This window comes from Carassius gibelio, chromosome A14 (assembly GCF_023724105.1).
Source record: "Carassius gibelio isolate Cgi1373 ecotype wild population from Czech Republic chromosome A14, carGib1.2-hapl.c, whole genome shotgun sequence".
In the NCBI taxonomy this organism is placed as follows: domain Eukaryota; kingdom Metazoa; phylum Chordata; class Actinopteri; order Cypriniformes; family Cyprinidae; genus Carassius; species Carassius gibelio.
The window spans coordinates 13,120,798-13,146,386 of record NC_068384.1 but is presented as its reverse complement, the minus strand read 5'-3'; the positions used below and the strand labels follow the sequence as shown (position 1 = coordinate 13,146,386).

Here is a 25,589-nt window from a genome sequence, read left to right as displayed (position 1 = left end):
AAAACCATTTCATCAACTCGAATAGATTGGAATGTCAACATTGTGTGGATTAATGACACATGTATGCCATTAGGAACTGTAAAATATGCATGCCCACAATGCCATAACAAAATGCCAGTTTTTCTAATCATAAATCCGCCTTTGAGCTTACTAAAAAAATGCTGGACATAGATCATATATGTAATGTCTTCCATTTTCAGACCACAGGAAAAATAATTTGGATGAAACACTCGAACACACAAATACAGCACCTCGTGGAAAAGAGAGGATAGGACGATCTGCACACAAACTCTGATCATATTTGTCAAGGACAATTCATTTAAACGGATGAGCTCAGACAAGTCAGCTGGCTGTTTCCACTCGTCGGTGTTTGCGGCGGAGCTTTCGATTGGCTGGTTGTATTATTGTATGCAAATCCGGTCGAGGTTGCAGCCAGTAGGTGAAAGGCTCGCGCTGGTGTGGCTCTCCAGACCCGAAGCGCGAGGTGAAATCGCTTTCTGCGGAGCTGTCCACTCCAGGAGGTGCTGAAACCGACACTTGGAAGGAATGCACAAACTCCGAGGACGTTGTACAGCTTAACCAAAACGGGATTGGATTTACTTCGCACCAGTCAACATTGTTGTTCCAAAAGTAATTATTTTATTTTAAAAACCTCACTCGGAAATACTTTTCTGGATGAGTTGTAGTTGGATAAACAGGTATGTTTTTCTTCTGTATGATGTACTACATAACCTGATGTGATTTACGATGAAACCTCACGGATGAATTTCCGTGTGATTTAAACGCGTTCACTATATTATTATCTGTGCTGGCTTCTGTACTCATGTGCAGTTATTCAAATGGATTAAATGGAGAGTCAAAGTGGAAAGCACTTTCGCTGTAAAGTGTGAATAATTTAGTATTTTGTGCAGTGACATTCAGCGTAGCGGGCACGACTGAAGTCCAGTAGCCGTGCTTGATGGAGGGTGATGAAGTTAGACGAGCTTTTCCCATCCGCCGTATCGGGGACGAGTTCACTCGTCGGTCGATCCGATGTAATGTTGCCTTAAACAGTGCTGCGATAGTCCTCGAATGAAAAACGTAGACGTTAAGCACACGTACGGGACCCTGGGTAAAGCTCGTGGCCGTTTAATTTAGCCGCAGGGTACTTAGCAAGTTGTTTTTCTTAGCACGCAAATCCTTGAGTGACACCGTGTGCGGGCGAGGGGATTATACTCTTGTTTTCCTCGTTCCGATTCAATCTGGCGTGTGTTTATGGCGATCGCTGGTAATTGACGTGGCTGACTAGAGACGGGCGACAGATTGGTGTCTGTAGTGCGACTATATGGATCCGTTCACATAGGACGTGTTCTTGCGTTCAAAAACAAATGGAAGAGGCGCAACGCAATGGAATAGACGCGTGTTAAGTAGTTTAAATTACTGTTGAATCTCACCGCGTTATCAGGTTACGACACAGACGTATTTTAATGTTTGTGTGCATTATCTGGCTATTAGAAAATATGAATACCGAATAATCGAACACTTATGTGAACAGCTCCAACGATTTAACCCGTTCACACTGTTCCATATACGACCATGCTACTCTAAACGCATGTATAAATTATAATAAATCCGTATATGATAAATTTTTGTTATTTTTAATGTCCCATTAACAATCATCAAAACCATGATCATTGTACACGGAGTTTAAGGAATTACAAGAAACTTTTTATGAATTATTTAATTGAAAATCATTGAGGATACAGTGTGTTGTTAGTATTGACGATGCACTCAGATTGAATAAGAAATAATAATATGTGATTTAAGTGACACCAAACAAAAACTGTAAAAAAAAAAAAAACACCAGATAGTGATGTCCATGGGTCTGAATGAATTATAGAAGATGTATGCTTCACAAAGATTTGTTTTTCCCCACCATGTTCACAAGGGCTGCCATTTTACAGATTTATTTTCAAGAATGCCTATTTCTCGATCTAAACATTTTGTGTGTCTGTGGCCATTGATCAATAGAACTTTTCTTCTTCACATTTTCTGTATGATAGGTTGTAGGTTTTATTTCAATTTTTTTTTTTTTTTTTTTTTTTTTTTTTTATTAGGTTTATTACAGCAAGATTGGTCAACAAGACCTCAAGAGACAGCATTGCCAAGCTCAAATAGCCACATTGTCAAGCTCTCCTGGTTTGTTGTTGTCTGTTGGTTTAGGTTTTGCTGCCAAGCATTTATATAGAATCTGCTTTTGTAAGCGAAAGTGAAAGTTCAGATAAAAAAAAAAAAATGGAAAGGAGTAAAAGCACAGGAAGGTGGGTGGAAATGCATTGTACCACCTGCTCAGTGTATGACTGATGAGATTCATAGTTAATGTATGAGAACCCTACTGTTGTAGCTACTGTATGAGCTTCCATGCTTCTCTGCTCAAGTGAATCTAATGCACATTGAATTATACATCAAATGAGTATAGGTGTAATTTTGTAAAATTTTACATAGTGCTCAGTAGCAACGAATGTATTGAAGACAAAAACTCTACAAGGATCTCACACGGTGCAGAAAGTGAGAGGAACAACAAACAATCACTTCTTCAACACACAGAGATAGGCAAACATCCATTATCACACAAAAGTAAAGCCTCAGATCTTACAAAAACACATTACAATTCACTGTATTGGCTATTAAATATGTCTCCAGAGCAGATGGCATTTAAAAAAATATAAATAAAAACATTTTGTAGGAAACCTAGCTGGAAATATTGGGAAAAGATCACTCAATGGAAATATATAAATTTACACAGAGAGAAGGCGAAATGTAGTGTAAGCACATTATCTGCACTGGATCTTCCTATAACACTCTAAAGGAGACCGCATTATCCTTTCTCTCTCAGTAGCAAGAACTCATCCTGTCACATTATTTCAACTCACCAATTTTAGAATTTCACCCAATCTTAAATTTTTCAGCAGCAGGTGGTAGAGCTGCTTTAATGCTGTGGTGTGCACTGATGTGAGAAACACTGCTCACAGTGGAAATAAATCTAGGCACTGTTACCCAAAAGAGTAGTTCAGCATGTAAGTTGGGTAACTGCTTAAAGTTTTCTTAGAATTTAAGGGAATAGTTCGCACAAAATATTGCTGCAAATGTTCTCCCCCCAGACCATCCAAGATTTAGATGAGTTTGCTTGTTCATCCGAACATTTGGAGGAATTTAGCATTATGGATTTTGCAATGGATCCTCTGCGGTGAATGGGTGCTGACAGAATAAGAATCCAAACAGTTGATAAAAATATCACAATAATCCATGAGTATTCATATTTGGCCAGAAGTGACAGAATGATGGATTTATTTCCTACACTGTAAAAAATAAGTGTAATTTTAACTGTAACATTTTGTAAAAACGCTACGGAAAAAAACTGATAATAGGTTAACAGTAAGTTCCCGTACTATATACAGGGAAAAACTGTAAAAGATCTAACAAAGCATTTAATGTAAATTTACAGTAAAATTCTGTTAATTATACAGCTTTTAGAAGTAAAAAAAGAACAAATCAATGTATAATTTACAGTCTAAAACTGTAAACTGATATTCCCAGAATTCCCTGCGTGACACTCCACGTTTGAAAGTATTTTGTTTAAATAATCATGTTTTTAAATAGTTCTTGTTATCAGTTATGTACATTTGAGCTTTATGTTACATCTTCTGTTGCTTAATGAAAGTTTTTTGCATTATTTAAGTATCACGTGTGTTACCATGATGGTGTTTTGTGTTTCCATAAATGTGCACCTTCTATATGTTAATATATACTTCTGCTTGTGGTGAAGCTACTTGTGATGAGCTTTGATACTTCATGTGGCTTTCTCTTATACAGTACCATCTTTATTATTATGGTGGTTGTCAGTATTTTCAAGGTACAAAACAGATTTAATTTTGTGTGTTGTTGAATTTACTGGTTTATATTCACATTTTCTTGTTTGTAAATTACAGCTTTATATTGTAAAATTAACAGTTTTTGACTTAAATGTGTTTACAGTTTTCTGTATTTTTACAAAATTATTCTGGCAACCACAGCTGCCAAAAAGTTTTTGTAAAAACAACAAGAAATTTTTTACAGTGTAAAAACAATCATATTTTCACTTCACAAGGCTTTAATTGATGGACTGGAGTCTTTTTAAATGCTAAGCATTTCCAAATCTGTTGTGATGAAGAAACAAACTCATCTACATCGTAAATGGCCTGATGGTGAGATTGGGCATTTCCAGCCAATTTTTATTTTTGGATGTAATATTACTTTAAAACTTGTTCATTCTCCCTCATGTCAATCAAAACATGAATAACTTTATTTATTTTGTGTAAAACAGCTGCCCATGCAATGGAAGTAATTCAAACGGGTTATCTTTAAAATATTTTCCTTTGTGTTCCACTATGAGGGTTGACAGAATTTTTTTGTTTTTGTTTTTGATGAATCTCTTTGAAGGAATAGTTCACCCAAAAAATGAACATTTTGTTATCATTTACAATTGACCTTTTTTGGGGTGAACTATTTTTTTAACAGCCTTGCTGTAATTGATTATAATAAGAAACATTAATATTTATTTTTTTCTTGGAAATAACGACCACATTTTTCATTTCAATCAGCACCATCATCATCATCAGCCACACTGTCAGCCACAGCTGCATCTTCATCATCATCTTCATCATAACCATTATTATCTTCATGTTTTCCTCATTTTCTGCTTTCATCACAAATCATGGAATCGTTATGTGTGCGCATAATAGCAGTCTGTGATTTGCAGTTGTTTTCTCCACTGAAAGGCACTGCACTCACACGATACAAAAAAAAGAAGGGGGCAATACAAACACTCTAATTGCTTCCAATAATTAATCTCCTCAAACAACTTCCTCGCCTTTGCAGTCTCGACGTGAATAGCATCACCCAGAGATACACGTTCAAATAAGAATCCAGCATTATTTTCACACAATGCTGCTGAGATGCATGTGCGAACAAACTTTATTCCTGTGGTCTGTGGATTCCCCTGTCCATAGATATGTTCATCACAGACCTGAGTGAGTCCTACTGTTGCACTAATGAATCCTGACACTGCTCACAGATTGGACAGGTCAGTGCAATCCTCCGTGACCAGCAAATAACACAGTTCACTGGTCAGCGGACATAGAGCTATCTCAAAGACCTGGCTCACAAAAGGCCTTTCTGACTTGCTCTCTGTATCCATCAACCAGCATGAACTTTTGGGTTTAGGGAAACTTTATGTTTTGTCTGTTTATGTCTGTTATTTATGTTTTATGTTATTTTTTTCTGGGGTTAAAAATCAGCCTTAAATCTGTTTTCCTTTTCCATCTTCAGATCTAATCATCAGATCTATTATTACATTTGTGCACATTATATTTAAACTTACTCAGGGCAACAACCCATACTGTATCTAATCAACTTGTATCTGTTGAATATGGCAAATATGTATGAGTGACTTGATTCTTGATAGGGCAGATATGTGTTTGACAGGGCATATTCACTACATACTGGATCTGGCTTAGGGCTTGGGAGAAAATAATTAGATTGTACAACCAATGTTTTGAAGTTGAATAGATTAAAGAACAAAGCCAAGCTTGGAAAAGTAGTTTGAACTCACATAGGGAAAGTGTCTGGATATTTCCAGCTTGTTCTCAGGCTTGTTCCCAGATTGGTAGACTGGCTGTCTGATCCTGCTTATTGATTGTGGGTATGTGTGTGTGTGTGTGTGTGTGTGCCCACATTGCTCTAGATGTGAGCTTTGGAACATGTCCGCACACAGACAAAAGACCAGTCTTTGTGAAGGGGGACTGGTTTTTAAACTCTGGCCAGTGAGGTTGTGTTCTTTTTGATTGCCTTTGTTTGTTTAAATGTGTGTTTCTCTCTATATTTGTGTGTTGTGGAATACACAGAGCCTCAATATGAAAATCTCAGCTGCCTTCCTGAGTCGCATTTTAAGGGATGCAGGTGCCAGTGTCACATCGTAGTATCTGTTCCAAAACACAGGTACAGCTCTAGAAAACAGTGCATCTGTTGCATAACGTAACAGAAGCTGTGTTCTGGCTTTCCGCTCTAATCTCACCTCTGCTGGCTGCTGGGGTTGTGTGTGTGCGTTCCATTTAATGAGTCCACATTATTCGGGGAAAAATGCTAAGCAACTACATCACGACAAACTAAACAAGAACCTCGGGACGCTTCTTTACATATCATGATTTTTTAATGAAAGTGACTCAGACTATGATTAATTTAAATGACTTTCAATTGCACTATTAATTGCACAAGAGTTATCATAGAATATAGATGCTTCTGTCACACCTGTCAACATTTGGGCACCAAAATCTGGGAGATCTCAGAGCAAGGATGGGTGGTGTATTGGGGTGGTTCAGAGTATCTGCAGGATTTTTAAAATTAAATGTAAGAATTTTAAAGACCTTTTGAAGTCCTGCACAAGTAAAATTAATACCATTTGAGTGGAGTAGAGCAATGTCTATGGTAATATATTAAACCATAAAATGACATTTAAAAAGCAGGATTTGCAATTCAGATACAGGTTTTCACAAAACAAAATGTTTCATAAAAATTATGAACTTCACATTTGAGCCTTTAAAACATTGTTAAGAAAAGGTAGATAGATAGATAGATAGATAGATAGATAGATAGATAGATAGATAGATAGATAGATAGATAGATAGATAGATAGATAAACAAATTATTATCAAACAGTTATTAGCATAAATATATCTTAATGTCTTAATTGTTTAGATTTTTATAATGCATTAGTTTCTTGTTGATCCACCAGTTCACATTTTTAACTCTGCATATTTTCTGCTTAAAATGTGGGGCAATTTTCACTTCAGTCTGAACAAAAATAGTAGAAGGGCTTATTAAAAATGCACATTCATTCTCTGCAGAAGGAAAGGCAGAAATATAGGTGCTTCCCTGGAAATCGCAGTACACAAAGCAGCGCAGCAGCTGACTTTGAAAAATGCACTGATCATATTTAATCAATTAACCATTGCCCTTTGAAATGTAATCATAAAGCTATATATCTCAATTCTTGTCTTTCTGTCCCCAAATGTAAGACCTCTTGAATCATAATTAAAAATGTATTTCTTGTACAATTTAAGATTTTTTTATTATTAAGATTTTTCATTTATTATGATCAGTGCAACACACTTTGCAAAAGGCGTGGGCATTGTCAATATGGCTTCCGAGATTTTTATTTTTTATTTTTTCACCAAAGCACCACCTGAGTCTTTTCCTCCCATTTCTACGAGTGATGCTTGATTCAGTTTCCCGCATTAAACACCTGCACAGGTTTCAACAGTGCAAAATGGTCGTAGGTTGACAGGTTGTGGTCACAAATTGTTTGAAAGTCACTTTTGTGAGTAGGATGTGTTTCATACAATATCTGGCAACTGGACAACCTTGGAATAACATATTAATGTGATTAACGAGGTTTGGGCCATACAAATTACGGGAGTTTCCCGGGAGAAATAACAAAACTGACTCCTTGCAGTAGTAACAAATACATTCTAATTTTGTTGAGTCTTTTGATCTTTTGGATGAAAAACCAAACTGATTCAGTTCATAAGAACTCACTGACTCTTTGGTCCAGTTGTGGCCATTAATTTCAGTTTAGGGTGAACTGACTTTAAGGTCTCATCATTTCCATAAAGCTATGCCCTTTGAGTGTATTTAGTTAAATGTAGGTTAAGATGGACATTTTGGAGATGGTCTCAGTTTAGGGTTCAGCAGTTTAGGGGGAGTGCAAAGTAAGAGAGTTCCCCCTGGCATGACTACTTTAAGACTGTTTGGTCCTGTTGTTACGCCTCTCATCTTATTAGATTTCAAAGAGCAAGATCACACATACTCAAGAAAGAGAGCAAAACCATTTAGAGAAATCCTTACGCTCTGCCCAGGGGGGCTGCCTTACAATCAAGGCTTATTAGCATATTACCCAGCATACTCTGAGAACTTATGTTAGTGGGTGGGGAGACTAGAAAGTAAGTCATTCAAGGTGGGAGAACCCCTATGGGAGTCAATCCAGAATACTCATAAGTGTGTTTGCACATTTATCTGCTTTTAGTCCAGCTGAACATTGACTCCAAAAGGGACTAAATGGTTTTATCAAGAGAAATAGATATGAGATGTGAGCCCTTGTAGTGTATCTGCCTTCAGCAATGTAGCACAGTTGTGATAACACAGGTAAGTCGTCTACTGAGGATGGTGGCTCAATCGCCTCAATTCCAAATTTGATTCGAAACTTGTTTATCCTCCTGGATATGTACGTCTATGCTGGATTTTGAGAAAGATTACCTCTAAAGAGTGATTTAGCTCTGAGCTCAATTTCCACACAAAACTGGAGGGATTTAAGCCTTAGTGTCTCCGCTCAATATTAGGCCCTTTGGAGCTGAACAAGAAAGGAAACAGGAAAAGTTTCATCAAATTATAGTTCAAGATCAGGCTTGAATTATTTATGAATTTTTGAATTTTTTATATCACACACGCGCATAATGATTTAAAACAGTGATTCTCTTTCGAAAAAAAAAAAAGAAACAACTAAATGCAAGAACAGTTTAAAATTAATACAAATATAATTATTAAAATTAAATTAAATAATTAGTCTTTTAAAACCTGTACAAAATGAAACCATAGTTTTATATTATACTAATTGAATATTATAATGGTAAATTGTATAATTTTTTTATTTAGATTTTAAGGATATTTTTGTTTGCCTTTAAGAATTTTGGTACTGTGTTGGGTCACCACTTGATATCTAATGTAAAATCTGGCCAAAACCCATTTGAAACCACTAATTTAAGATATTTTTTTAATAGATATTTTCAGATGCAAAATTGTCCTTTTTTCTTTGTGGATGTATGCATGCATGCATGTATGAATAAATAGAAACATAAATAACAAAGCACAAAAAAAACGTAGCCTGCTACATTTTTACATATTCTAACTAAATGTGACACAAATACATGCATGCAAACACACACACACACACAGTTACATATTCTCAACTTTTGACATTTCTTTATCAGTGACATTTCTTTCATCCACAAAGGATTTATGAGGGGATATGCAGTGCAGCACTGTGTTCAAAGCAGGCAGCAAATTACACTCTTTCTTTTTGTGATTAACAGTGCTGCATTGGGAGAGATGTCAGAATAAAAAAGATAACATGTTCATGAATGTGATGAGCAGCAATAAATAATGTCACCTGGTACACATGAACAGAGCAGTGTTTACACAAGTCCTGATCTCTTTTCTCATCTGTGATTGTGTTCTCCTGCCAGTGTGCTTTTATCATTGGTTTCTAGCAGAACTTTGGGTGTAATTAATCAAGGATATTTATTGTCCATGTTCCCTGTCTGGATAAAGCTTACTCTCCTCAGACTAATCTGGTTAAAGGACCAGCACGTGGTTGACCCGCCCGGCTAAACCCTGGTCATGTGATGCTTATCTGGACACATAATGACCTCTGCATGTGAGGTTGACTGTTTTTGCAATACTTGTGACGTTGGTGTAGATATGATATCTTTGTTAGTGTCTTGAAATAAACTACTATTCTTGCAGTATAAAACTAATAAACTAGTAGTTTACTGAGACTATCCTTCAAAGCATTTATTCAGTAAACTATTAGTATACCTATAAGTTCACTTTTAGTATAATTGCAGTACAAACTACAAACATAGAGGTAAACTAGTTGTGTATTCAAAGTTTGCTACTGTTATACTTAAAGTATAATTTTATATACTAGAAAGTGGGCCAATTTAGTTCCAAGGAGTATTGAAACTGTACACTTGCAAGTATACTACTAGAAAACTGATATATACATAAAGTATACTTAATATTCTTGAACTTTACTTAAGTATACTTAATAAAATAAACGTATACTACTTTTTGGTAAGTGTATTGACATCCCTTGTTTCGCAAGTTTCAGAATCATTAGATGAACTCTTCAGCTGGAGCTTAGCAGGAGGACTCGGATGCAACACTGTAAGCTATATATATAAACAGTGCTAGCTTAGCATAGAAAGCTATATGTGCATGTGACAATTTATGGCTATTTATTCTTGTTAAAATACAATTGTATGAAGCAAATTCATTTTCTGATTTTATGCAGATCCTGATCATGAGGCACAAATTAGATCATTAGTAGCTTTCTATACAATACTGAAGGCACCTGTGTTAGCATTTTCTTTATCCAGCAAATACAATGGAATTGATCAATTAATTCAAAATGTTAATTGTTAACTTTAGTGGTTTCTTTAAACAGTTACGGATGCAGGAAGCGTGTGGTTGCTGATGTTGTTTTGTGTTCACCAGTCAGGAAGTGTAGTGGCATCAGAAATTGGCCATCTGTTTGTCATTTTTGCATTATTGTTTGTGTTTCTGTTTTTTCAATGAAGGAAACTTTTACAGTGCAGTTTTTAAAGTCTCTTATGCTCACCAAGGCTGCATTTATTTAATCAAAAAGTACAATTACTATACTGTTGCTGTAATATTTCTGTTTGAATAACAATGCTGAATACTGGATAGCTTTGTGAATATATATATAGTTTGTATAGCATCATGTGTTTTTGGCAGTATATTTATATATCTTGGGTATGAGAGGATCGTATACACCAACAGGTTTTAATCACTTCACTTTTTTTCCAGCTCTGCTTTACATCTTCTACAAAGAAAATGCTCTTTAGGAGTGGTTTTATGAGCATTACAGATGTTCAAAACACATTAAAATCTCCCAGCCCACCTGGAGGGCTGAAGTGAAACATCCCTGGTTGTTTTTGACTTCAAGCAATACATGCTGTCATTCACAGTTTAAAGTCACATCCAAAACAGAGCTTAAAATCTAAATATATAAAGCATGTTATTGTGCTGCTTGAATTTTCATGGATTGTGTCTAAAAGTGTGCCACACTCCAAATTTAAAAAAGGCCAGAGCTTAAAGAGATACATATCATATATAATAATTGGTTATCATATAATAATCATTAGTATCACTTACTCAACTTTGTGTTGTTCTAAACCCTTCTACTGTGGAACACAAAAGAAGATATGAAAATGTGTTTTTGACCATACAAAGGAACATCAGATGGATTCAATATGTTTAGAGCACTCTGAATATTAAAATGCACAGATGAATGTTTCTCTTTTCATAGGATCAGCAGTTATATACAATATAAACCAGAGTTACTGGGGGCTTTGCACCTATGCAGTATTTTGTGAGGCGACATTTAAGGACCAATAGAAATTTAATGATATTGAAACAAAGCTGGAGAAATACATTTTGCATGACCTTTAGGAAACTCACCAGGTTTAACAATATCGCAGGCAAATTCTTTCAGTCTTTTTTTTTTTCAGCACAAGCCTCTTTATACAGTACAGTCCAGTATAATTAGAAGTTCTTCTGACAGTTTACACAATGACAGAAAAGTCATGTTGACACAAAAGGCCAGCATCTGTCACCGCCCACAGCCCAGTGGTTTGACAGACTGCAAAATATAGGTGAGATTTCACAGGGTTTTGTAAGCGGACCATTTCCAGACTTTAATGCTCACTGTCTCTTCTCTCGACATAGTGTAAACAGTTGCATCTCAAATCCTCAGTATGAGACATGGGAGGAAGCTAAATTGCAGAAAGATCTGGGTCGTGCTCCTATTCAAACAGAGTGCAGTAATTCACCGTAACAGTTTGCTGTGAACATTATATAGCAGCTTCCAGGGGTGTAGGAACAATAATGAATATTAATAAGGTGTCCGGCTCATAAATATTAATTGGGTAGCATGATATTCGTCAGATATCTGATTTGCTGAAAAGCGAGTAAAAGGATGCTAATTCAATCAATTGAAAAATGAAAAGAAAAAAGAAAAGAAAAAAAAACGTTGACAGCTTTCAGCTTTTCCTTAAATCACAGATTATAAATGAATATTAAAATATGCATAGATATGAGAATAACAGACTAGATAATAAAAACAGGCAGAGAAAGTAAGCAAACAAAGTATCTTTTGGAAAAGACAGGCCGTTTTTTCTGACCCTCTGTGTATGCCTTGTTTCATGATCAATGTTAAAATTCACCCAAGCTGGTCTGTTTAGTTTGATGTTGAAAAGAGCATTTCGACTGAAAACATGTTTGCACAAATAAAACGGACACATAACGTTTTATTTCTTCTTCTTCTTCCTCGAAGAAAACAACTGTATGTACAGTAAGTGCTAATAGAATGTAATGTTATTGTTGTAGCTGCCAGCCATGAAACTCAGTAACCAGACCTTTGGGACTGCTGTGCAGATTTAAGCAAACAATGAAATAGGTCTGTTCTGTATTTCATGAACCTGTGTATACAATTGCTGCACTTTTTTTTTTCTTTGCCTTACAGTGTGTAATCCAAATATTTTTGCATGTTTTTTAACCTTGCATTTTTTTAGCCACAATTCACAGTTCAATTAGTGAGAGCTTTTTCCCCTCACAGGAGAGGAACAAAGAGATTAGGTGCAAGCACTGCTGCCTGCTTTCCTAAACGTACATGGCTTGGTGTAGATGTGTATCATTGTCAGGCAACTGAACACATATAAATGCTGAAGAGCCATCAGGACATATGTGGTCATCACCTATAGAAGGACCTTACTGCCGGAGGTGACAGTGATGTTGTTCGTCAAGATGTAGGCCAGATGTGTTAGCCCCCTAAGGAAGCCTAATGCCTTCTTTACTGTGGAAGAGTTTTTTTTTAGTTTGAATTGTTGATGTTTGTTTATATGGATCCTATATGAAGACTCTTTCTATATTCCACTGATGAAAATGTGATTAAAATCTGTCTGGAATGCATACTATGTTGTCCAATTTGAAAATAAACAATTCTATTTTATTATTTTCTCTATTATAACTAGAAAGACTGCAAATGCCAGTGTTGGCAACACAGCATTATTTATCTGTATGTATTATTTAATTTAATTTAATTTAATTTAATTTAATTTTTCTGTAAAAATGGCATTTGATGACTCTCATTTTCTATAAACTATACAGTAACTACTCTTATTACAAAATTATCACTCTAGGTTTTCTTATTTCCTTTTACTTTTTACTGTACTTTTTTACATTTTATTTGACCTTATTTTATAAAAATAACATCTGTTAACTCTCACTCTCATTTCCTTTCTTAACTGTATTTTTTGTAGTTGACGATCCAGTTGGAAACCTTGGCAACCTTGGTAATCTAGCATGCTCAGTGTGTACCCTTTATTGTAGGAGGCAGCATAAATTCTAACCACAAAGTCTACAAATGTCTGCAATACCAGGGTTGCCAACACAGCATTATTACTCTAGTCTACCAGAGCATGGGGGTGTACCGAGGGGCAAAAATAGAGAATGGTTCAGAAGATCATGCTCTGAATACATTGAAGCACCGATAAGTAAACAATCACTACTGATATGACTTTGGGCAAGTACAGTACAGTTGAGATGGAGTAGAAGACACTCATATCGCTCTGCCTGCTGGTAAACTGTCATACAGTGATCTATTGTAAACATTCTGAGTGATAGACATCCCTCATTTGAAAGTCAATGCCAAGACACTTGGCATAGATGTGGCGCAGACGATTTATGGCCACATGATAAAGTTATGATGACTGTCCCTATAGGTGATTGCTCAGCGTTCAATCTTCCTTCTTCATGTGCTCTCTCTTTGGCATACAGACAGCATGAAATATGATAGTCATGCATGCTGAAATTGAAATAAAAGCACAGATGGGTAGCACAGGTTTGCAGCAAGAGTGCTTGCTCATTTCTTGGGCCAGTCATGTGCCTGACTTCAAACCAGTGATGTGAAATACGTATGGCCTTTGAACTAACCAACGATAAGAATCTCTTCTGAATTGCTTTGTTCTGAAATCCAACGTCGTGTCATACAAACTAGTGTTTCCATTCCAAATACATGAACCCTAGCAGGACAACACTCTCACACAGCAGTTGTCCTGGGACCTGTGATGAGGGGGGCCTCAAGACTGCATCCTACTCATATGTATATATTTTACGTTTATTAGTTTGTTGCTTTCTCCGACAGAACGACTCTTGGGACCCCACTAATGCTCCAATGTTTTTGCATTGAAATGCCCTGCAAGTAGCACTTTTGTGAGTTGTGAATCCAAATATATTTTGAGTCAAGTCACCTGAATGAATGACGTGTTTGTGGGCGGGGCCAAGTTGTTCGCGGGCCAGCCAACGTAGAACATAGGTGCGCATTATGCAAATGTATTATTAAAGTGTTACCGTTTAATTATTTATTCAAATTTTACATCTAGTTTATTAATTTAACTTATTTATTTGTTTGTTTGTTTATAAATGATAAAAAAATACATTTTCTCCACGGTCTGTCGCTCCCTTGTGACCCCTGGGGGTTTCCCAACATCAGTTTGAAAACCATTAATAAAGACGGTGCAAAAGTCTCTTATCAGGACTGAATCTGAATGTTACTTTGATTTGAATGCCTGACTTCAAAATAACTGCAATCTATTGCGTTCACCATCAGCACTGTAATATATTGATTCTTTTTTTCTTAGCTTTATCTTTATTTCCTCATGGTGCTCATTATACCTTAAATGATTCAAAGTAGATTTAATCTTACCATTGAGTATGAGGTTCTTATCGAAAGCATTAGTTTAAACCCACAGTAGATCGGCATCCTCCTTTGTCTGCTCTAATTAGCCGAGCTGTGATGCATTGTTTGTTTCAAAAGGCTTTAAATGCTCCGCCTAAATGCTTAACCTACATGGGTTGTTGTTTATTTTTGTGTATTCATATCTTTTATTTTATTACAGGAGGGTAATGAGAGGCTCCAAAAGATGGTGGGCAGCTGTCCTGCTCTGGGGGGCAGCACTGATAGCAGAGGCACGTCCCACCAAAGAAGGATTTACCCTGATGGCGTATCGACCTCTTGTCAGATTCCGTCACAAGGTATCGATCTTTCCAATTTCATTAGCCATCCCTTCACAAGAGAAGACTACTGTGTGGCCAGTTATGATGCTAATTATTATGGAAATCCACATTGCATCGAGCGCTTCTGGTTTGATAATTTTCACAGGACAATTCATTATTCTTCCTCTGCTCAAGAGCCGAATATCAGAGCTGCAAAATAATATTTAAATTAGAAAATGTTGGATATTTCACTGTGGACATTTCGAACTGCAGGCCAAAACCCCTGCTGCGCTGACATCATGATGAAGTAGCTCAGTGTGATTGTGTAAGTGAATGTTTATTGACTGGCCACTGCAGTGAGCTTCGGAGATACACACAGCCAGATACCAGCAATCAAGGAGTAATGCAGCTCTGACGAGCTCCACTCTTTCTCTCTCCTCTTTTTTCTTCCTCATCACCTTCAGCGAATGTTCATATTATGCAACAGATCAATTAGGCAGGGACGGAGGGCACTGACTGACAGAACAGAGACTCGTGGGAACACTTTCCTTTAATATCCATATATATGTCTGAACAGGGGGTCATAGAAATGTCCCTTTGAGCTGCGTCTATTTTCCAGTTACATGAAACTCTTGTGGTGTTTTCACAAACCTGAGTCCGTTAGACATTTGACATATGAGAATCTTCTTGAAAAGTTTGTCGATCTTGAGTAAATGAGTCAGTACTGTTGATGGCAAATTTAAATATTTTGTGTTTCTCATAACTGCTTGCCTTTAATGAAGTTGCCTTTGGAGAGCATCTTGCATTCTTTGCATCTCTTGCAATTCTTCTGCAGCTCACACACAGACTAACTGATGTGTTGCAGTGTGCGTATTGAGTTTTGATGGTATATCCAAAGGGACAAGTAGGCCTGCTTCAATAAAACACTGAAACTGGCATCTTCTCCTCCTGTGTTGTTACCTAGCTACAGTAAACGGCTGCCATTAGGGAATTACTGTTGGGGGTGACGCAATCATACAACTGTCCAGAGCAACAGAAACAATGTAGAAAGAACCAAGCACACGTTGGCTTTTCGAAATGGCTGAACCGTTGTAATTTCAGACAGTTAGTATTGTTGTGCTATCAAAATGTTCCATTTATGCATGCGGTTTGGTGTTAATTATTAGATCATTATGATTTGACAGATGGCATATGCAGAGACGCAGTGTTTTATAGATGATAGGGTTCCTGTGAATTTCTGTTTCTTGCGTGTGACTGATACTTGATCAGTAATAGCACCATGTCAGATAGTTACATTTATTTGTCTTATGTTCAGTGCAGTTTAAGTTTGATTCATTTACTGTGACTTTTAACAATTATTTGAAAACCTTTCACACTAGAAATGGTCAATCAGAATTCAGCAGACTTAAGTGATAATAACAATAATTATACTTACTTCTATTATTATCTGTTTTTGGTATCTGAACAAAAAAAGGGATTTAGAAATAGTTCTTATTTGAATATTATGATTGCAATAAATCTATAATTTTTTTATAATATTTTTATTACATTAAGTCTGTTATTATTATTTTTAAACTCGACTCTAAAAAATACAAGAATAAAAATAAATAGTGGAGCTCGTTCTTAATGTGACCCCCTAATAGAAGCAGCAAACGACTGCTACCATTGTGGTTACAAATGTGGTTGAAGTGCACAATTAACCTAATGACTCTGTCATTAATTCTCTGAAGGTAACCTTGAACATCCCACTCCACTCAAGTATCAGTGTTGTCTGCTAATACTCACTACCCTGTTTTGTAGACATTTGTTTAATAAAGCTGGAAATTATGAATGATGATGCCCTTTGTTCTTTTCTCTATGTATTAAATGTTAATGCTGTCACATACATCAGAAGGCCTTGATAGTCGAAATGCACACTATGGGGACACACAGTTACTAAATTTCCTGCAATAAATTCCTTATCAGACCACGATGTGTGAAAAATCCATTAAGAGCAAAGCACCGCTAGTCTCAGATAAGAATGTATTTGATGGCACAGGCCAGAAGTAATTATATTTCTTATAATTATTATTATGCTTAGTGGTCATGTTATTTATGAATCCTATATGAAGGGTCATACTGTGTCAAATGCGCGTGGTCATTCCACAGTTTTCCAGTAATATGAATCCATAAAGATGCCTGGCATCTGACATAGCAAGCCTGTGTTTCAAATGAGGGAGGTGTGTTGGGCCAGGATTGTGGGCTTGAGTCTGTTTTTCTGGCACTGGCACAGAGATGAGCCATGACCCCGTTAGCTTTCCCTCAACTCGACCTGCTTCAATCATCGTGAGTTATTCAGCTTATAGTATGAAGCTTTGTCCTGCTCTGCAAAAGCCAATCTCCCGTCAAAGCCAAAGATTTAATTCACCATAGCCCCACCCTTCCTCTACCTCCACTCAGATTATGGCCCAAATTTGGCTCCGCCTCACATTTAGACCTATCAAAAAACAAGATGTCTGAGTGACAGATGGCGCACATGTAAGATAAAGTGTGTGTGGGGGGGGGGGGGGGGTGGATCTTGTTATAGCTGTGATTTAATTTCTGTAGTTCGGTTGCGCAATTGATGTACAATTGATTTCAGGGAGTTAATCTATTCACCTAGCCTCAGAACTCTTCAGAGTGTCACTGTGAAATGAATGAGCTGTTACTTTTGAACTAAATGCTCTCTCGTCTATTGAAGAAATATGAGTTTAAGATATCATACATGAATAACAGTTAAGAGCAATTATACTCCTTCCTTGGTATGCTGAATCATAAAAATAACCTGAGTACTTACGTTGGTGACACAGGCACCATTCCAGTACACTGCAACACAATTTAACAGTAATACATTGTAAATGTGTAACTGAATATGTACAGTATATGCTCAGGTTAAGAAGGTTCTATCATAGATATGTATAGGTAAATGCCCAATTAGTGGCTGTTTCTATGGTCCACTAAATGTAAGCCATTTTCATATTGGAATGATCAAATCAGGTCTGTGAACACTTAAACAAGGTGCCTGTATTTCTGCAACCCTAGTTATAAGCATGTATGAATATCTATATCTTCAACAGACTTCAGGGAATAATTTTGCTAAACTAATAAACTGTCATTAATGCACCATTAAAATGTTACTATAATTTGAATAAAGCTTATTAAAAAGCATATTAAAAACACATCTACACATTCTTACCTGTGAAAGTTTATACAGTTTCTTAAGGAATTAAAATTTCGTCAGTTTTTACAACCAGAGGCTGTGAAATGTTGTGTCATTTTTATTATGAGTGACAGCACATTGACCATTCCGTGACGGTGGAGACGTTGACTTATCTTGAGCAGTTGAATGTAGCATCTACCTACAGTATCTATGAGTTCTGTGATGAAGCTTTTTTGCACCCTTGAAGGGCAGTTCGGGAGGGGGGATGCCATTTGTAGAGACTTTCCAAATGAAGGTGAACAACTGAATCACTTCACAGAGAACCTTTCTAGAAGTCTGTTAGCGAAGGGAACGTGCGATTGTCACTTCTCGGAAGTGATTTCCATTTTTTATCATGTGATCTTCGGTTAGGAGAACTTCAAATGCTTTTTAAAGTAAAGTTGGAGTTGATTTCAAGTTTACATACAAACATAAATAGAGTACAGTAGGTTAATTCAATTTGTCTATTTTAATGTAAAATGACAAAATATTTTCAGTGATAGAAATATGTTTTAGGAGCAAGTTTATTTAGAAAACTTGTAATATTAAATAAGAGACAATTAGACAATATTTGAATAAAATAATAATAAGAAGAAATATTTATTTGCAACAACTGATGGAGTGCACGCATACATGCAGCATTGTCAAGGTAACATTTGGTCAGTCATTTCCTTCGCCAAGGGAGTTCCAAACATTCTCTTTATATGAGAGTAATGGCATGCGCTGCACCCTTCAAAGAACACACTTCAAGTGCTTTGCTCTTCGAAAGGGAGTAGGGCATAGGGATGCTCACTTCTGTTTGGAATTTTCCCACTGTCTCCAAGACTGGCACAGGAAGGGAAGGGGCTTGCAGCAAGTTTGTTTGCATTTTGGACATAATGGACAAATGGCTTCAAGTCCTTGGAAAACAGAGAAAGTCTGTATTTTGCTGCTTCATGGTTATCACTAAAAATTCAAATCCTCACCAATTATCCATCTTAAATTCAAAATCTTCTATAAATTCTATATCATCTTGTTAATCTCTTTATACCAAGACCAGTTGATATATTTACTAATTACTGATTCTGATGCTCGACTATGCAACAAAAGTTTATTTAACCATTGTTTGTCCTTAAAGACACCATAATTCATGCTTCATTTTAAAGCAGTAATTCAGCATAAAGCAGTAGTTCAGATCAACTTTCAATGTAAAAAGAGTAGCTTGGAAATGATCATCTCATGTTGCAAAACAGGGTGAGAATTACATGAAAATGATGACCAAGTTTACATTTTTGGGTCGGCTATTACTTTTGAGATTCCGGTTTAGAATTATGTTACACTTTATGTTTATTTCTCATCCTATGGCACTGTTGTATTTCTTCCTTAGAAGCAAAATGACATCAAAATTTCCCATATGTCTCTTTAATGGTGGAATACGGCATCCTTTAACCTTTAGAAATAGACTCATTGAGAGACTGCCATACACTGGCTGGTCTGAATGAATGAATCATTTAACACATACTGACAAATAATTCAAGCACCAACATTGAAAGAATATTTAGACTTTGCTATGGCAATATGGCATAGGAATGATTACATTACCAACTTTTAAAGAAAGAAAGAAAGAAGCAGCAGTCATTTAAAGTGACATTATTCATCTAATAATGTAATTTTCACTAGAAGTAAAACAGCATTAAGTTGTATTTGGGGTGTGTAAGCCATCCAGTATCCAGTATGTGGATGTCTGTGGCCAGGACTATATTGACATACTGTACTGTGAATGTTTTGTAAGTATTGTTTTTCTCTCTGTTCTTGTTCCAGCAGGATGGGATCTCAGAGAGTTTACGGATTAAAGGTATGTTCAAACCCTACTTCTCTCTTCTCTCTCTTCTTCTTTTTTTACAATCAATCAAATATACATAATAAAATAAAATAAAATGTTGTTTTTTTTCTTTTTTCTTTTTTTAAAGGGACAATGCACATTAATTAACATTTTTTGTTTTACACTCAAAATGTAAATGCACCAGAGTTAGCTAGAGAGCTAATTTTCATCTGTAGTCCCTTGGCAGGTAGACACAGCATCATAATACAAAATAAAAAAAATTACATGTAAAACAGAAAACAATTTAACAAAATGAATACATAATAATAAATACAATACAAAGAAGGGCAGTACCTAAGATAAGATAAACCAACTATTAATGATTACAGTTTTGAGTATTTTTAATCCATTTCTTAAGTGTAAATTTAAATGATAAATAGCTTGTGCTCTCTCTGAGTTCCATAGGGAGGCAGTTCCAATATTTTGAGGCCCGTACAGAGAAGACTGTTTGACCAAACTTACTACGTCTATACGGTACAACACAGTCTCCCCTGGTAACTGCCCTTGTTGCCCTGCCACTACTGTTCTTCTGTTGTATAAATTCACCCAGTGGTGGAGGTGCAAGTCCATGTAAAATTTTAAAAATAAGGCAAGCATTTAGGTAATGTAAAAAACAATCAAAATTGAATACATTATATTTAGTAATAATATTGCAATGATGATAGCTAATAGGTTTTTGATCGAATATTTTTAAGGTTTGCTTAAAAGGGTTTCTATTGGTTTAAGAGTTGTCACATTTGCCTGGGACCAGCTTGTAAAACGATATGATATGTGAGAAAAAATCATGGCATACATAAAAAGTTTGGCTGCCTCTGTTGTTAAATAAGGCCTTATGTGTCTGAAGCCATATTATATCTAATGGTATTAGCCACCTTTTTAACATGCTTTTTAAAAGTTAAATTAGAAGCTAAAATAATACCAAGGTATTTAAACTCACACCACCATGAGTTTTTCTCCCTCAATAAAAACATCAGCCTGCTGTGCACTTGTGGACCTCTTAGAAAAGAACATACAGACTGTTTTGTTAATGTTCAGATGCTGATCTGACATTTCTAGCCATTTGGAAACATGCAACAGTGCTTCGATTAATTTAGCCGCAGCCTGTTGTTTGTTCTTGGTATGCAAATAAAGAACTGTATCATCTGCATACATTTGTACATTAACAGATTGACAGACTGAAGGCAAATCATTAATGTACAGGCTAAACAAGATTAGGCCCAATACTGACCCCTGGGGTACACCAATATTACAATCAAGATATGAAGAGTAAGAATTGCCAATATGTACACTCTGTTTCCTGTTAGTTAAATAGTTTTGATAATAGTGTCCGGTGATTCACAGTGTCAAAAGCCTTTTTAAGGTCCAGAAACACTGCACCTACTATACCACCCTCATCTAATTGTAACTTAATATTTTCAAGGAGGAAACTGCTGTCTCTGTAGAATGGTTTGTGCGAAATCCAAATTGCATTAGATGCAAAGGGGTGTAGCCCAAGTTTAGATGTTTTTTCAGCTGTTCTGCTACCCATTTTTCGGTCACCTTGGATATCACTGATAAAATACTAATGGGTCTATAATTTGATACCATTGTTTTATCGCCAGACTTATAGATCGGAGATACAACTGCTTTTTTCCAGGAGCTTGGAAAAGTACTTTGCCTAACTGACAGGTTGATCAGATGTGCAATAGGGCGAGCAAGTGTGTCCCTGTGTAATTTTAAAAATGAGGTATTCAAACCATGTGAATCCCTTGCTTTTGAAGTTTTTAGCGAGGTTATGATTTTTATAACCTCTGATTCAGATATTTCCTTTATTTTGAAAATAGGTTTAGCCTTATCAATAGGAATAGATGTTATAGTTTCAGTTGGGATACCTTGAGCCAGCTCCCTGACTGAATTTATAAAGAAATCATTAAATGTTCTTGCTATCATATCATTATCTTGGGTCAGGATTCCATTCACTTTGAGTTCAGGTAAAGTTATCCTTTGTTCCTTATTCCGACCAGTTAATTTATTAAGATTTCTCCAAATACGTTTCCCATTTCCTTGAGCTTCATTAATAATTCTAATAAAAAACTCTGCCTTAGGTTCTTTTCATGTTTTTTAAAGACTTGTTACAATAGTTTGTAGGCCATTTTCCAATGCTAGTTTTAAGGTATTTAAAGTACCTTTGTAGTGAATATGGAAATGGTTTAATACTTGGTTCAGTGGTTGTATAAAACAATGGTACTGCCCAAGTACTTTTTTGTAAGGATGGTGACTGTTAACATTAGATATTTTATTAACTCAGAACATAATAGGCATAATAAATGTATATGGTATAGTAGGCTTTCTCTTTTTTACACAGTTTTTTTATATGTCTGGGTTTGTCCAAAAATGAAGAAATATTGTGATTTAGTGGGAATTATTGAACTAGAGATTGTGTATTAATTCATGCAAAAAAAAAAGAAAAAAAAAAAAAACTTTAACCTTAAATCTTACTCTTATTTAAAAATTTAATTAGTGTTGGGCCGTTATCGCCGTTAACGTGCTGCGTTAACGCGAGACTCTTATTGGGTGATAAAAAAAAATATCGCCGTTAATCTATTCTCAAAGTTGGGTTGGGAGCTGGGTCTATACTAAGTGAGCTATGATGACTTCACCTTGATATTTTATATAACCAACTGGCTGAGGCCAGCCTAAAAAGATGCTCAGGACAGTTGATGGGTCACTGCTGCGCATCGTCACGAAAGCTTATCTTTCTCACGTGTTGTTAAGCCGTACCGCTTGTCGATTTAAACATAAGCATCCAAAAACTAGACACAGACAAGCTGAACAGAGTAGCGCGTGCCGTTAGGTGCGCACGAGAGAGAGAGCCGCGTATCACGGACAGCGACACTTGAACCGAGCTCTCTTCTGCGAAGTTCACCTCGAAGTTCCTCCTGCACCCGAACGAACAAATATAAATCGCAGTTTGACAAACAAAAAGATGTGAAAGAGCCCAATTCAACACCAAGGTGTTCAAAACACTTGAACATCGAATTTGCTTATTTTTGCTCTTGTGCCGACAAATACATACAAAATATGTCAAAATATCCGCCTTGGAAATAATGCTCGAAAAAACTGTCAGTTATTTCTTAAGTGAAAGTAAACAGTTGAGGAAAAAAATGGGATGTGTATTATATTGGATGCGTTCATGGTCTCTTAAAGTGACCGCGCCTAATTTAGCTACTGGCTGCTGTAATGTTAATCCAAGAAAATAAAATGAAAATCACTCACTGCTCTTGACTGAATTTCTTTGTAGTTTTAACAGTCAAACCAAAAATTATTCAGAAACCAGATATAATTTTTGATATATATAGCAAAACTGTAATAATGTGAGAAATGTTGAAGGTGTCTGAATAAATGTAGGTTTGATTGTATATTTCATTTTTACATTGAAGACTATGCAGTGCTATTATTTGGTCTCTGTACCTTGACACCTACTGTACAAACTTGAAAAAAAAAAACGTAAACATTGGTGTGAAACAGGAGTAATGTTGTTTGCACCTTGTGCGATGTGGAATTAGTTTACAACTTTTTCAAGCACTTTGTGATACATTTTGGAAACAGGAGATGAGCCCCTTTTCTAATGCACCACCTAGCTTGATAAACCCCTTCTCAAAGACTTACTGTTTGTCAATTTTATTTGCGTAACACATATTCTGAATGCCTTCGGCAGAATTCGAATGAGCCATTTTAATCTAGATTAATCTAGATTAATTTCAAGATCACAGTGAGATTAATCTAGATTAAAAAAAATTAATCTATGCCCACCTCTAAAAATAATGTTTTCTTTCCGTGAAAAAAACAATGAGCATGATGGCAGTATTTGGAGTGAATGAATGTTTAATTTATATGGAGCAATATTGGCTACTGAAGCGGGCCGTATATGGCCACATTAATAATGATGCTAGCAAACAGTCTGTGGTTTAAGGTGTAAATCACTTGTTGGCTATTGCCCAGAAGTCATCTGTAATTAAGACGGCACATGAGTTAGTCAGATGATGCCAAGAACCTACAGAGATCCATCTCGCTCCTCTTCTCTGTGTAAGGTGAAGTCCCACCATAAATTTTATCTAAGGTCAACTCAAAAGTGCTTGTGTTAGCAGCTCCTTTGGCTACAAGTAATATAATCAGACTTTTATAGAGAAGCAGACTGTATTACTGCAGAAGGTCAAAGCTGAGCTGCCATTGTGATAAAAGACAGGATCTTACTTATCTACAGCTGTTAAGTTAAACGGAGGCGCTCTGTTTTTGTCTTCTCTGCCTTTTAAAATCAATGTGAAATAAAATAGACACTATTTCTTAATGAACGTGTTTCATATTGCGAACGGTTAATCTTTGTTCGTTATTAAAAATTGTCTTCATAATTTTGCAATGTGAAAATACCTCTAGTTTTGTTTTCCTCCAGCTGTGCTCCATTTTTCGTGCTGCTCTCTTTAGGGTGTAAGTATGCTAATTATACCATGGTGTCAGACTGTTTTCCTTAACCTTCTTTAAGCGTAAAGGAGCAACTGCATTTAAAATGCTAGAAAAGAGAGAGTCCATAGTTTTTGTTACATCATCAAGTTGTTCTGAGGTTTTGGATATAAGGAATTTGGATACATCAGGAAGATTACTTACAAAGCAACTCTTCATAGTCCAAACAAAAAGGGATTCTATGCACATAAATGCACAAAATAAATGTATTTTATTTTTCATATTACCCAATTCAAGTCACCTTTATTTATACAGCACTTTATACAATACTGATTGTGTCAACGCAGCTTTCATTTTTAAGTTTGAAGTCAGTTCATTGATCATTCAGTGATGTCATCATCCTGTTCGGCTCTCTTTCAATAGTGTCTGCAATGAGCAAGCCAAAGGCACGGAACCAAACCTCCATTGGTAACAGAAATCGAGAAAAAAAACAGGAACCAGGCTCAGACATGGCTCAGACATGGGGTCAGTTCTGCTTTGGCCAGATGAAACAGAGGATTTATCTGGTCCCCGTGGTCTTGTCCCGATGGCCATCTAGTTGATGCTTTCTTTGCAGGGGATCTGTCTCTGGGGTGCATCTAGTTGACATGGTCACCACTGACATTCAGGGCTGCAGAGGTCGTCTCTAGGTGCTGATCCACTTTCTGATCTGGATACAATCTGGATCTGTATGGCTACAATGACTTTAATGCATTAATGCAATCTAACCATCCTTTGAATTAAAGAAATGTGATAGTGTGTTATGTGTATGACAGGTTAAAGAGATGGGTCTTTAATCTAGATTTAAAGTGACAGAGTGTGTAGATTGTTTGAGAGATTGGGCGCTAAACAGGAAAAGGATCTGCCACCCACAGTTAATTTTTATATTCTAGGAATTATCAAATGGCGAGTGTTTTGAGATCACAGCAGACATGAAGGACTATAATGCGATAAGAGCACGCTCAAGTTTTGAGGAGCTTAGCCATTTGGGGCTTTCTAAGTAATTAGCAAGATTTTAAATGTTTAATAGGGATCCAGTGCAGAGTTGACAGAACCGGGATAATATGGTCATACTTTCTGGTTCTAGTAAGAGCTCTAGCTACTGTA

General features: G+C 36.2%; 1 protein-coding gene across 2 annotated transcripts in view; it reads left to right on the top strand.

The window, feature by feature from the left end:
• The first annotated feature begins 328 nt into the window (after nucleotides 1-328).
• LOC128027556 (follistatin-related protein 5-like) overlaps nucleotides 329-25,589 on the top strand; it is a 121,809-nt gene continuing 96,548 nt past the window's right edge. The window contains exons 1-3 of one of the 2 annotated variants that reach the window (XM_052615277.1): nucleotides 329-698; nucleotides 14,832-14,967; nucleotides 19,946-19,979. In XM_052615277.1, the coding sequence (XP_052471237.1) occupies nucleotides 676-698; nucleotides 14,832-14,967; nucleotides 19,946-19,979 (193 nt within the window). In that variant the 5' untranslated portion in view covers nucleotides 329-675. The remainder of the gene's footprint in view (nucleotides 699-14,831; nucleotides 14,968-19,945; nucleotides 19,980-25,589) is intronic. The other variant, XM_052615278.1, reaches the window with a different exon arrangement.